General features: G+C 36.0%; 2 protein-coding genes across 8 annotated transcripts; one reads left to right on the top strand and one right to left on the bottom strand.

Moving 5' to 3' along the window:
* LOC105170904 (transcription initiation factor IIB-2-like) lies at positions 1,506 to 4,429 on the top strand. Its single transcript, XM_011091829.2, has 7 exons — positions 1,506 to 1,997; positions 2,578 to 2,602; positions 2,821 to 2,950; positions 3,038 to 3,168; positions 3,298 to 3,386; positions 3,888 to 3,964; positions 4,039 to 4,429. The coding sequence occupies exons 1-7, from the start codon at positions 1,645 to 1,647 to the stop codon at positions 4,170 to 4,172; spliced, it is 939 nt and encodes a 312-aa protein (XP_011090131.1). The 5' UTR covers positions 1,506 to 1,644; the 3' UTR covers positions 4,173 to 4,429.
* LOC105170905 (exosome complex component RRP45B) lies at positions 4,570 to 10,846 on the bottom strand. 7 transcript variants are annotated; one of them, XM_020696765.1, is made up of 10 exons: positions 10,498 to 10,843; positions 9,222 to 9,431; positions 8,878 to 8,973; positions 8,658 to 8,772; positions 8,198 to 8,278; positions 7,898 to 8,086; positions 7,128 to 7,378; positions 6,459 to 6,517; positions 5,376 to 5,631; positions 4,570 to 5,129 (listed from the first exon to the last, which is right to left on the bottom strand). In XM_020696765.1, exons 1-9 carry the CDS (start codon positions 10,632 to 10,634, stop codon positions 5,408 to 5,410), a joined length of 1,362 nt encoding a protein of 453 aa, XP_020552424.1. In that variant the 5' UTR covers positions 10,635 to 10,843; the 3' UTR covers positions 4,570 to 5,129; positions 5,376 to 5,407. The 7 variants fall into 7 exon arrangements, with proteins under 7 accessions (XP_020552424.1, XP_011090136.1, XP_011090134.1 ...); XM_011091834.2 differs by having other exon boundaries at positions 4,571 to 5,129; positions 5,380 to 5,631; positions 10,502 to 10,639; XM_011091832.2 differs by having other exon boundaries at positions 4,572 to 5,129; positions 5,380 to 5,631; positions 10,498 to 10,842.

Raw genomic sequence — 12,749 nt, forward strand, 5'->3', positions numbered from 1 at the left:
ATCTTTTTATAACCAAATTACCCCGTACATCTTCACATGTTAATGCGTACGAGGAGGTTTATGTTCGCCATTATAAGAGTAGTTTAGTCCAAAAAAAAATTATTTGAACTATAATTAGTAGTAAGTCAATCGAGGAAAAATATCTATGTTCATTCAGTTTTTCTGTTGATATCAGCAAATTCAGTTAATTGCGATTAACGAATGGACTTATTTGTTAGACGGAAGCAAACATTAAAAATATTAGATGTAATTTCTCAAACAACATGGGGCCTACATATAATTGCACCAATGAAGAGTGTAATTATTCCAATAATTAATGGGTTATGTACTTAATAGGAATATAACTACAAAGCTACATTATTATATTCGGATTAAACCTAAAGTTAATAAATAGGTCAATTATTTAAGTACACGTAATACGTCACTTCCGACCAAATAAGAGTGATAAAAATTCATTTAATTCTCACAATTAGCCTTCATAGCTGTCAGCCTCACACCTCTACCCCTAAATTTTATATATTTATATTGTATGTAATTTAATTAAAATAATAATTATATTATTACGCTAAGTTTAATCAAGAATTAATGAGTATGTCATTCATTGATTATTAAATTATAAATAATAATTAGATAATAAAGTACGATTAAGTATGTATGAATACATAATGCATCAAATTTTATAAAATGTGTACATTATGTATTCAAATGGGGTAAATATAAATTTTTTTGTTAATATCATTAAATTTTATTAATTTTGACTAATAATGGGATACATTTATTATATGAAAGCAAACATCAGGTGTGCTAAATATAATATTTTGAACTAAAGGGAGTCTACATGTAATTACGTCAAATTTTATGAGAGAAGAGTGTAATCATCCCTGACATTAATTATCATTTTATTGGTCAAAATTGAAATCTCATAGATAAGTTCGAAATTATGAGTTCTTGGAGTTATTTGTCTTATTTAATATGATTATTGTAATTATCATTCCATAAAAATAGGCATAATATGACATGATATAATTTTTGTGGGTTAAAATTGAATGTAACAAAAATAATAATTTGTATTCATACATTTCGAATTTATTCAAAAAATTTAAATCAGAACTATATTTTTACTTAATTGGGAGAAACATGATAATGTATAGTTATGGTAATAATTCATTCTGATTTCAATTCAGGACAGACAGAGTGTTAATTTTTGTTTAGAGGACAATATAGTGGTTTGAATTTCAAATTTTAATTTATAATAATTGGTTCAAACATGATGTGTGCAGGAGAAGAAACTTTGAGGGGTCTAAATGTATTTTTCTAAACTTCAGGGTAAATTTTCAATTAAACGAAAATTTTGGGGGAAGAAGTGTATTTTCCTAAAAGAAAAAGTCCCCGGTATACGGACATGGTCCTGTTTCATCTGACCATTCACCCGTCAGACGTCACTCCGCAGCCACGTACACTTTTTTCCAACACTGCATATAAATATCTTGAAACGGATAAAGTAAATTTTCTTTCTTATCTCTATGAAAATTGTGTTATTGTAAGAAATTGAGATAAAAGAAAACACTGTATCGGCATAAACCACTGCTGAAAAATTGGTGTTTTGGTGCATGCATGGGACTGTAGAAGATTAACTAACCAAGAATGGCGGATACGTATTGTCCGGAGTGCATGCGGCCGACGGAGGTGGTTTTCGATCACTCGGCGGGGGACACGGTGTGCTCCGAGTGTGGGCTTGTGTTGGAAGCCCACTCCATCGACGAGACATCTGAGTGGCGGACTTTTGCGAACGAAACGGGGGAAAACGACCCGGTTCGGGTGGGCGGGCCGGCGAACCCGTTACTGGCTGACGGTGGGTTGTCCACCGTGATTTCGAAGCCAAATGGGTTGTCGGCGGACTATTTGACTTCGTCTTTGGGCAGGTGGCAGAACCGGGGGTCTAACCCGGATAGGTCAATCATCCAAGCATTCAAGACCATCGCTACCATGGCGGATAGGTTTGCGAGCTTGTTGCTCCTTTTTTTCCTTTCTGGCTGTTGAATTTTGTGCTGTTTGTGAATGGGTTTTGCTGTGAATTAGATTTATGCTTCGCTTTCTTGTTTCGTTTTGGGATTGAGTTGATGATAAACAGTTTGGAGAAAGGTACAAGCGTTGATGCACTATGTACACAACGCCTTGTCCATACCCTGTTCTCGTCTGGTTCTGACTATCTGCTTTCTTAGGTTCAATTTTGATGATCTTTCTTTGTTAGCTTTAATTCAATTTCTTTTTCCTCTTCTAAACGGTGGATTTTGTGGTTATGATGTGAAAATCTGCTCTCAGGAGAGTTATACATGTCCTTTACAGCTTTACTTGTTTGGAGTTCAGATGACTGGCCAATTTGTCAGTCCAACTTTCAATCTTTTTTCAGAATTTAGAGATAAATTGTGTATAAGACTGTCACTAGTAAATATATTTGGTCGGTTTTTTTACTAAAAAAAGTTTCAAACTTATTAACAACTATTATATGCTATTGAACTTATATAGGGGTATCATTTCATTCTTCAGATTCTGATGAAGATATATTTGATGTTTCAGGTTGGGCCTTGTTGCAACCATAAAGGTATATCCTTCTGCAAACCTGTTTCTCGGCTTAAATGGTTCTTTTTTTCGCATGCCTTTGTGCATTTTTTGGCTGGTATGTTAATGTTGTTTAACAGCAATAACAACAAACGTTGCTCCTGATGCATCTGGCTTCATATTTCCGGTCGCTGGCTGATAAGTATTTAGATCATTGATTTAAAATGCTTCAATCTTGATCTATGTGGTGTTGGTTTCAAGGATCGGGCAAATGAGATATACAAAAAGGTCGAAGATCAGAAACCTCTTAGAGGGCGAAATCAAGATGCTATTTTGGCTGCTTGCCTCTACATTGCTTGCCGGCAAGAGGACAAGCCACGCACAGTGAAAGGTGCGAGTTGATCTCTGTAAGAGAATCCAAGTTGTCGTCCTGATTCATTATTTCTTTACTACTATTTCTCATGTGGCTTCAAAACAGAAATTTGTTCTGTTGCCAATGGGACAACCAAGAAGGAGATTGGCAGAGCAAAAGAGTTCATTGTGAAACAGCTGGAGTTGGAAATGGGCCAGTCAGTGGAGATGGGAACAATTCATGCAGGGGACTTTTTGGTGAGTTTGTTGCAATATTAACCATTCTCTTCTGTCTCTCCCTTGCACACACATATACACACACTTAATAGAGCTTCCTATTCTAATTTTCCACGGCTGTATGAATAACATGAATTGGCTGTACTGTAGAGACGATTTTGTTCACATCTGAGTATGGCTAATCAAGCAGTAAAAGCTGCTCAAGAAGCAGTCCAAAAATCAGAAGAGCTGGATATAAGGTGTGTTTCCAGCTTTTCTCTTCCTGACTTCTGGTCATTCTAGTTTTATTCATTGTTAACACTCAGATGTCAATTGCCTACTGTTGATTCTTGCTTGCTTTCTGTTTATCTTCATTTGTGCTAATCATCTCTTTTGTCCGTAATGGTGAAGTATCTATACTGCTAGTCTTTGTGCTGGATGGTGCTTCTGTTGTGTTTTAAGTTTCCTTGTGTGTCAGTCAGCATTGGGGACTCTTCTTCTGATAAAATCCCAGATTTCTATTCTCAATGCCTTATGTCCATATCTTTGCTTTAGTTCCTTAGACAATACATTTGGCTCCTGTAAGTGCATCTGGTTATTGTTTGCTATTGAGCACCTTGCCTTGGTCTGATATTGCCTCAACAACCTTATGGCCTTTCTAATCTTGTCTGGAGTGTATGCATAATTGTTCCTTAGAAAGTACAGTTGGCATAGGATACCTTGAAACTATTGTTAAAGAATTCTACTGTTGATTCCTACAGGAGAAGCCCTATATCCATAGCTGCGGCTATAATTTACATAATAACGCAGCTGTCAGACGACAAGAAACTTCTCAAGGGTGAGCCACTTCTCCTTCATCTACGTACTTATATCTTCATGTGGAGTTCTCATGTTAGTTCCTGGCAATTGCAGATATTTGCCTTGCCACCGGAGTAGCTGAAGGTACGATTCGCAATTCATACAAGGACCTCTATCCATTTGCATCTAAGATAGTACCCAGCTGGTATGCAAAGGAAGACGACATCAGACATCTCAGTAGCCCATGAGCTTTTATCCCACACATCCATTTGCAGCAGGATGAATTGTTCAAGTAATTTAGTTCACTTAGACGTCAATGAGGCCATGAAACCCCTCCTGCGCCCACTGCTTAATCTTTCACTAATTCAGAGACTTAGACCAGCTGCTAACATAGGAGTTAGTGCATGATGTTTGTATTTGCTTCTGTACTTGTTCCCCATCATAGACATTTAACTTATTCATGTATTTGTTTCTGTAATTAATCCATTTCAGTTCTTGTGGATAATATTCCCTGGACAACTAGCTTCTTGTCTTCTACATGCCCAAATCTAAGCTCATATAGCCGCAGCAATTCCATCTTATCCACAATTATCTTTTACCTTAACATTTTCTTTTCCTTTTCAGTTGGATGTCTTAGGGATCCCAGGCTTTTAATTCCCATTGTTGGGTATTTGTCTCAAATCAATAGTTTTCCCCACAAGCCCACCAGTTAAGTGGCTTGAAATAGACCACAAAGTAACACATCGGAAATGTAGCGTTTACTGGTTTCACAATTTTACATCGGCTATACACTCAAGCTTCACATTCTGTATCTGCATAACAGTGAACTAAGTCACCATCTGATATATTGCCAATCAAATAGAGTTTACTGAGGTGGTCAACAGAAATGTTCGCTACCATGTCTGCCAATTCTTCTACATGTTTTCCTCGTGAAATTTCAGTTTTCAACTGCAGCCTGGGAGATGAAAGCTTTAGCTCAATCAACCTGCATTCTTGATGGCATGAAACTTCGTCTGCAAGCAGGAATTCCATAAAAACCAAACTTCATTCCCGTCTGGTAGATGGTCACAGAGACAATGAAAAATCCATCAAATTGACAAGATATCAGACGAGGTGTTGCTTCCATATCACAGAACTATCGCACTTCCAGACTGCATCTGAGCTAACATTCAGCAGCAAGACAACCTTGTCTTTCTAAGCCGTGCCTGCAGATGAAACAAATAGAGTTAGATGGGCTAGAGATTGGACTTTAGCTCATTGTTTTTAATCTACTATGGAAACTAACAGCTTTTTGTTTCTGGAAACCATAGGCCACTGCCCAGCTCCAGAACTTCAAGAAGATTCCAAAAAACCTTTTTACTTGACATCTTGGAAGATAGGCCAAAGGTTTGCAACTTGTAATTATCAAAGATGAAATCACCAATAAAGATAAAATGAGAGAAAACATATACACACTCTTGCACAGAGGTCAACGGCTGAAATTTTAACTTCCATCAGTATTTGAGGAATTCTTCTTTTTCCTCTTGTGTTTAGGCTTCACAGCATCCTTTAACGTCTTGGCCTTGTTGGTCTGTTCTCCAGCTCCAGCTCCAACAGTCTCTTGTGGTAAAGGTGCTGGATCTGCATCTCGAAGGGATTGATCCATTACACCAAACTGAGGCTTTACAGGTGGTAATGCATCCATCTTTTTGTTGGGGGTTGCTAACGCTGCATAACGTACAATAACAATTATTTATTGGCCTGATCATCACCGATCATCTGAAGAGAGGTATAAAAATACAATGCAAGAGTCCTACGAGGAAGTAATAATGATTATGAGATGCGACCTAGCTTAAACCTAATTAAGAAGGAACTCTCCGCACACAAGTACAATATACCAGAATCAATTAAGTATAGGAAGTTTTCTCTGAAAATTAAACAAAATGCATTCGACACAGTTTAGTATATTGCTTGATCACCAGTAAAGCAACTAAGAAATATGATCCCGGAGGATGACAGAGGAATAGGAGGGAAATAAGTAAATGCACAAGACAAAGAAGTTGAATTCATATTCTCTAGTGCAACGTTCTCAGATCTCATATTAGAACTGTATAATCCTTCCATCAATAACATCATAGACTTCAGCAATAGATTTATCATCTAAAGCTTTCAACTATCTATGCTTGTTGGAAGATCATGCATCCATCCACGATCAGAACACAAGATCAAAAATGAAAACCAGGGTGGCAAAATCCAACAGGGGGAAGCTCTGGGGGTTGGCAACTCGCATTTTACCTCGTGAACCAATACCTACTTTGAAACAAATCCATGATATGATGGCCCAGGATTGAGGGATTCCCAGATGACATGGAACTTTATGAAGAAAACAGAGAATGTCTTGTCCAGATTCTACTTCGGAAAATAAGAAAGTAGGCAACCTGACTAAAACTTCAACTAGCAACAGATCTGGACATGTCCATCTTTGTGCAGCAAAGGGGTCTATAAGGTCACTGCTACAAAGACGATAAAAAAACACAACAAGACCATTAAAATACCTCGTGAAGCCAGAGACGCCTTCAATTCATCAGCATCAACACCCTTTGAATATGGATCCCTGCAACGGAAAATATTCAAACCATAATAAAAAACACATGGTTGGGTAATAGCTCACTCAACCTTGAGTAGAAAAACTTCCCATCTGTTCTCGAGGTACAGGTTGTACAAACTCTGTTGAAGCTCGAGATGCCTAACTTAGCCACTACAGGTTGTACAAAACTGTGTACACGCTTTGTGCTGGCATAGGCTGCACTAACAATCGCAATACCTTATTGGGTTATCACGTTAGCACCATTAAGAAACCTAACTTGTCAACAATGGTAACAACTTATATTCTGTATTACAAGGAGTTCCACTTCCAATAAAGAATTACAATCCCATGTTCTTATCGATATACTTGCATCATCTTGCAAAACAGCAATCATTTTTCAGCAAAAGTAGCACAGGAAAGAAATGCATGTTAAGCATGCATCCCAATTCATTTAATGTGAAACATGTATTGCGGCACATATTTGTACATGAATATGCCCACATGCAAACACGCGCCTTTCTAATAGATTGCAAATGTAGATTTCATTTTAGCAGAAGGGAAATTTCAGACCACTCTCCAAGGGAATTCAAGAGATACATTTGATAAGCTTATAAAAAGTCTAAAATGGAATATCTACCAAGTAGATGGTCCGCCGATGAAAGATTTAGGTTTGTTATCTCCCAAGCTGCTTCCCTCTTTATTAGATGGCGGGGCTTCAATCTCCATGTCATCAGTTTGCTTGATACTTTCATCTTCCTTTTTCAGTTTAGGTTTCTCCATTTCCGTTGATATATTATAAACTCCCCTTGAAGCAGCTTCGCTCACATCAACAGAACCAGGGTGCCGTTTGATCTTTCTCAAAGCTCTTCCAGTGTTGTACAATTCAACCTGCAGAAAAAGGATAATAAACTTCAAGCAACAGAAAGTATCTCTAGAGTATTTGCAATCTCTTCACACATGTTTGTTGTCATTTCCCTAACCACACTAACTTCCAGAAAATATCCACAATTCAGTACCATAAAGTACTGGTATTTAGACCTAACTTTCCATATCTAGGAAAGGTAAGGTAACCTCTCAAATTATGAAAAGCAAGTATTAGCACAAGTTAAAAATAAAGGTGACTGCAGACAGTGACTACAGAAACAAAATCCTACTTATTTAATACACAAATAACTTAGAGCCAAAAACATTTTAGACCTCAGGAGATCTAAGACTTCAAATAGGACAGTCTGTGATTAGCATCGATCTTAGGTCCTATTTATGAGAACATATCCTAATCATCAGGTAAAAAAAGCAGCAGCAGGTCAATACCAAAAGCAATTATCATTCAGCTGAAAGCAAAAGAGGACATGAAATATAGAGAAGACAAGTTCAAGCATCTATTCAATAAAGACTCAAAGTACTGACAGCTTTCTTTATTTTGCCTGTTATATCAGCAGCCTTCACGGATGCAATACGCAAGCATTGCATAATAACAGTCTGTATTACACCTTGCCCTCCAGCTTTTTGAATAGCACAGACATCGCCATTGGTATTAAGGGTAGCAGTCAGCTTTCCGCCCATAACAGCTTCTTCAAAGTGTGATGGGTCAATAACCTAGCAGCACAAGTGCAAACACAACAATCTACCACTTGATGCAACTCATTGAGTACGAGATAAGGAAAAGAAAAATCAAGGGAAAAATTAAACTCCTTTCCCTTTGCTTACCACTGTACTCTCATTACCAATAAATCCAAAGGTCACTGCTATAGGGAGGTGGTGCACAATCAATGGAAGTGGTTCCCTCACCTGCCATAACACCAACAGGAATTTGAAGCCCATAAAATCCAAATTTCCGGAAAAGACATACGGCCAGAGTAATTTAGTTCCCACCAGAGCCCCTCTTATTCATAATTAAGCAAATGTACTTTCGATTATCAAGAAGCTGCTTTATGCATTAAAATCATATGAATTTCTCTATTCGAACTTAAATGCATAATGCATACAAAGCAACAGCAGAAGCAACTTCTTGATATACTAAATGAAGAATTGCTAACCATTATGCAGAAAGAGGATTCATGATTCCACATAATCTTCACAGATTGCATAACAAATATAAGTGGAGCTGAACTCATTACAATAAGAATTGACATCTTTGAGAATCATCTAAATAAGGAGAAGAACTGACTTCAGGTGGATGTATTATAACTTCCTGACCATCTTCGCCCCCCAATGTACACTCTGGCCTTCTGCATGTCAAGAGAGCAGCCAAAGCAGCAATATTGGCCGCATCAACAAGATTTCTGTGCTCAAGGAAAAGAGAGATGCCCATAAGACAGCATATAATGGCTCCCAGAAGTGTGCAAATCATGCATTTGGAATTAAAAAGACATATATGAATAACTTACCCGCCATTGTCTAGAATGTGGAGATCAAGACGAATAGACCACACCCATTTCCCCGCAACAACACAAAGTGATTCTGTGTCCACAGCCCTGCTCTCCCTGTAACACACTTGTCATGATTGAATATAAAAGAAGTAACCAATTCAAGTTGTGAGCTATTTTCTATTTCATGCAACAAGCAAAATGAATTAAAGGGCTCTAACAAAATTAAGTCTAGCCAAATTAACTCCATACTTTCAACTAAGCTGAAAACATTCCAGCTCCATAAATTTCAACTAGCAAAATCCAAACTTGACTGGAAGACACGCTATACAATGAGAACAAGACAATACTGTTTTATAGATTACCTCAACCCACGATCAATTATGCGTCCCAACTCCACAGCAAATTCCCCGGGACGACCAGCTTCAAATGAAGGATCGGCCATTGGAGAGAACTCGGTGAATATTGCAAGTGTTCCCTCATTAGGGCGGTCGCGATAAGGTTGCGCCAGTTGGGAAGTTGCGAACCCCATTACCCGAGTCTGTCCCAGCTGCACCTCAGATGAGCCATCTTCACTGTGCACACACCAATATTTCAAGGCCATATTGAGATCCCCATGCCCATAAGAGTATCCCAGATCATGAGACACATCCAAATTTTCAGCATCAGAAAATTTTATTCTGTAGCTAAATATCTCCATTTCTTTATGTTCTTATCCAAATAAGAAATATTGAAGAGTACAGAAAGAAGAAATAACAAAACCAGAAAATAACAGAATATTCGGAATATGACAGAATTTGCACATTTCTTTCTCCATTTAATAAAAGTTATGAGAACTGCTATTAATTGCCTATTACACACTACTCAAAAATGTAATAGCATCCACAAATTTCAATTTGAAAATAGACAAATTACCTTAACAGCTTTCTACTTTTATCTACACCACTCTTAAATCTTAGAGTAACAAACGCAAAAAATTGACAATCTGATGGTTTGACGATCACAGAGCAAAGGGCAGAGAAAGAGAGAGAAGAATGAGGTGATAAAAGCCCCTAATGAAGGTAACTTCATATCAGTGCAGCCAAACTGGAGCAAATGACAAAGGTTTACTACCATGAGCCATCACTTTTTCTTCTGTTTTATTCCTTTTAAGACTTGGAACTGGAGTGCCAATGGAATGAAAATCCCTATAGGAGCATAAGAAGCTCCATCCAAAGACAAATTATCTAAACTTTTGCTTCACATCATCTTATCATAGACCAAATGAAGCACAAGCACTACATGCAAGCAATATCGGGCACAAGAATTATAAACCATTAGCAAAACTGAAAATATATGTTGAGTGTTTCCAGCTAGGCGTGTTGCTATGGGAGGTGGGGGGCTCCCTTTACAAGAGGGAGACTTGCGAGGGAAGCCGGTTAGGTCTTAGCATGAATTATCACTACAAAGGTACACATTTCTTACATGAAAGAGAATGACAATCAACTCCAATAATGAGATTCCGTCTCTCAGAAACGACAAAAATAAAAACCACTACTTTGAACCGCCAAAGAATGCTTGCTACACCATTTCGCAGGCAAAATTAAAAGCCAAGAAATTATTCATAACCAGATATTCCAAAAACGACTCAAGAACTCTTACCTACCAAACTGGATTGTCACGTTCCGGTAATCAAAAGGCCCACGTCCATCGATTCTAAGGTCAGAAAGCAGCGCTGTCTCGATGAACTTCTTCTCATTCACTGTCATCCGCCACGTATTAGACAACCTCTGCTCCATTTCTATAGCTTTCAATTCCGCAAAAACACGGAAATTACTTCTTGAAGTGACCAACAATGAATTATTAGAAAAAGGAAAAGTATAAAATCCCGCAAGCAAACATCCACTCCGAGAAGGCTTCCGTTTTTCTGGTTGCGAATCACCCGCTGCGGAGTTTGTGTGTGACGAAGAGAAAAGGAGGGAAAAAAGAGGGTGATTAGGGTTTTGAGATATTGGTTAGGGTTTTTTGATTTACCATATGGGCGGGCTTTCACGGGTCAGCCCGATTTGTCCTTTTTCGGGTTTTCTCACGGTAGGCCCCACCAGGATCAGAGGGCTCATGAGGCCTGTGTTGGATGTAAGGGCGCGTTTGGTACGAAGGTTTGCAATTCCACTAAACAACTCTTTTTTTTAAAAAAAAGAAATCCATATTACCTTGTGTGATATTCAAAATGAGCAAATTACCCTCTTATAAAAAAAATATATCAAATTATCCCCTTATATTTTCTAAAATTGAATAAATTACCCCAGAAGAGGTGGCGTATTACACACTCTTTTCCTACAAGCTTGATTGATTTTTTAAAAATAACATATTATTTTTATATAAAAATATATATAATAATATTATATTATTTATAATAATATATATCTTTATTGAAAAAATATAAAAAATAAGTTATCCCTCATGTGGGGTTGTAATTTGTTCGATTCTGAAAAGTACAAGTAGGTAATTCGATATTTTTTTTTCCACAGGAAGGTAATTCGCACATTCGGATATCACAGAGGGTGGTGTGCATTTTTCCCCCTTTTTTTCTCTCTTATTTTCTTAATTTTTATTTTTTAAATGGGATAATTTTACTTTTCGTACATAAATTATACGCTTTTTTCAATTTTAATACCACAAATTTTCAAATCATTAGATTTGGTACCAAAGTTTTTTATTTTTTATCCACCTAAGTACCCTTCATTAAATTGAACGTAAAACCAAACGGTCAACTCAATTTTGAATGAAAAATTAGGTGGGAACTTGTCTATATAAGTGCATGTTTATCTATCATTTTATTTAACACAAAAAAAAATTATATTTAATTATTTTGATTTTAATTTATAGTTGAGGACAATAATATAAAAAAAAACTACATATTTAATCCAATTTCTATCAACTAAGAAAGTATTTTTATTTTATTTTTAATTATTTAAATTAAACTAATTCAAATAAAAAATTATAAATTACTCATTACCAACTTCTGCAACTTAATGACAAAACACGTTTTCAAAAACTCCAACTTCGACATTTATTCATTGTTCATTTTTATTTTCAAACACTCCACATTTTTACTACAACAAAAATAAAAATCATCGCAAATAGCACTTTACTCACATATATTTAAATTATTTTTCCTATATTTCTTACCAAAATATGTGATTCAAACATAACTAAAAAATAAATTATTAAATATCACACTTCTATCAATCCATCAATAGAAATAAATAAACATAATATTTAATTAACTACTACTATTTTATGAATCAAATTTCCCATAACATCATCAAACTATATTATATATATATATATATATTGAATAATTATATTCTTGAAATTGTTTAATCCAAGGGCACAACATGCATCATGATTGATGATTACTCCACATTATAATTAAATAAAAATCAACTATCAACATTTCATCATCCATCCTAATATACAATTTGCAATCAAAAGTCAAATCAACTCCCCAACCTGTCCCATCTCACTATAATTAATATATATTTAAATAAATAAATAAAAAGAAATTGGAATCTTTAGAAACCACAAATTATTAATGATAGAAGATTCTATGAACCCATATAGATTCCATAGATCTACAAGTAATCTAAAAGGTGTTCCAATCAAGATTATTACTCCATTTGGACCCCATTTCCTTTCTTGTTTTTATTCTCATTTTTCTATAATTAGATAGCAACTCTAGTATACTCTTTCTTTTTTTTTTTTTTAATAATTGATTAGTGAAAATTTGTTCTTTTGTTTATTCATTGAAAGCATGATAGATGTCGGCTATTTAATGTATCTAAGATATTTTTATAAATTAATATGTCGTTTAAAGATAAAATCAGGTAGAAGAGCGATGATCACAATGA

This window comes from Sesamum indicum, linkage group LG9 (assembly GCF_000512975.1).
Source record: "Sesamum indicum cultivar Zhongzhi No. 13 linkage group LG9, S_indicum_v1.0, whole genome shotgun sequence".
Classification (NCBI taxonomy): Eukaryota; Viridiplantae; Streptophyta; class Magnoliopsida; order Lamiales; family Pedaliaceae; genus Sesamum; species Sesamum indicum.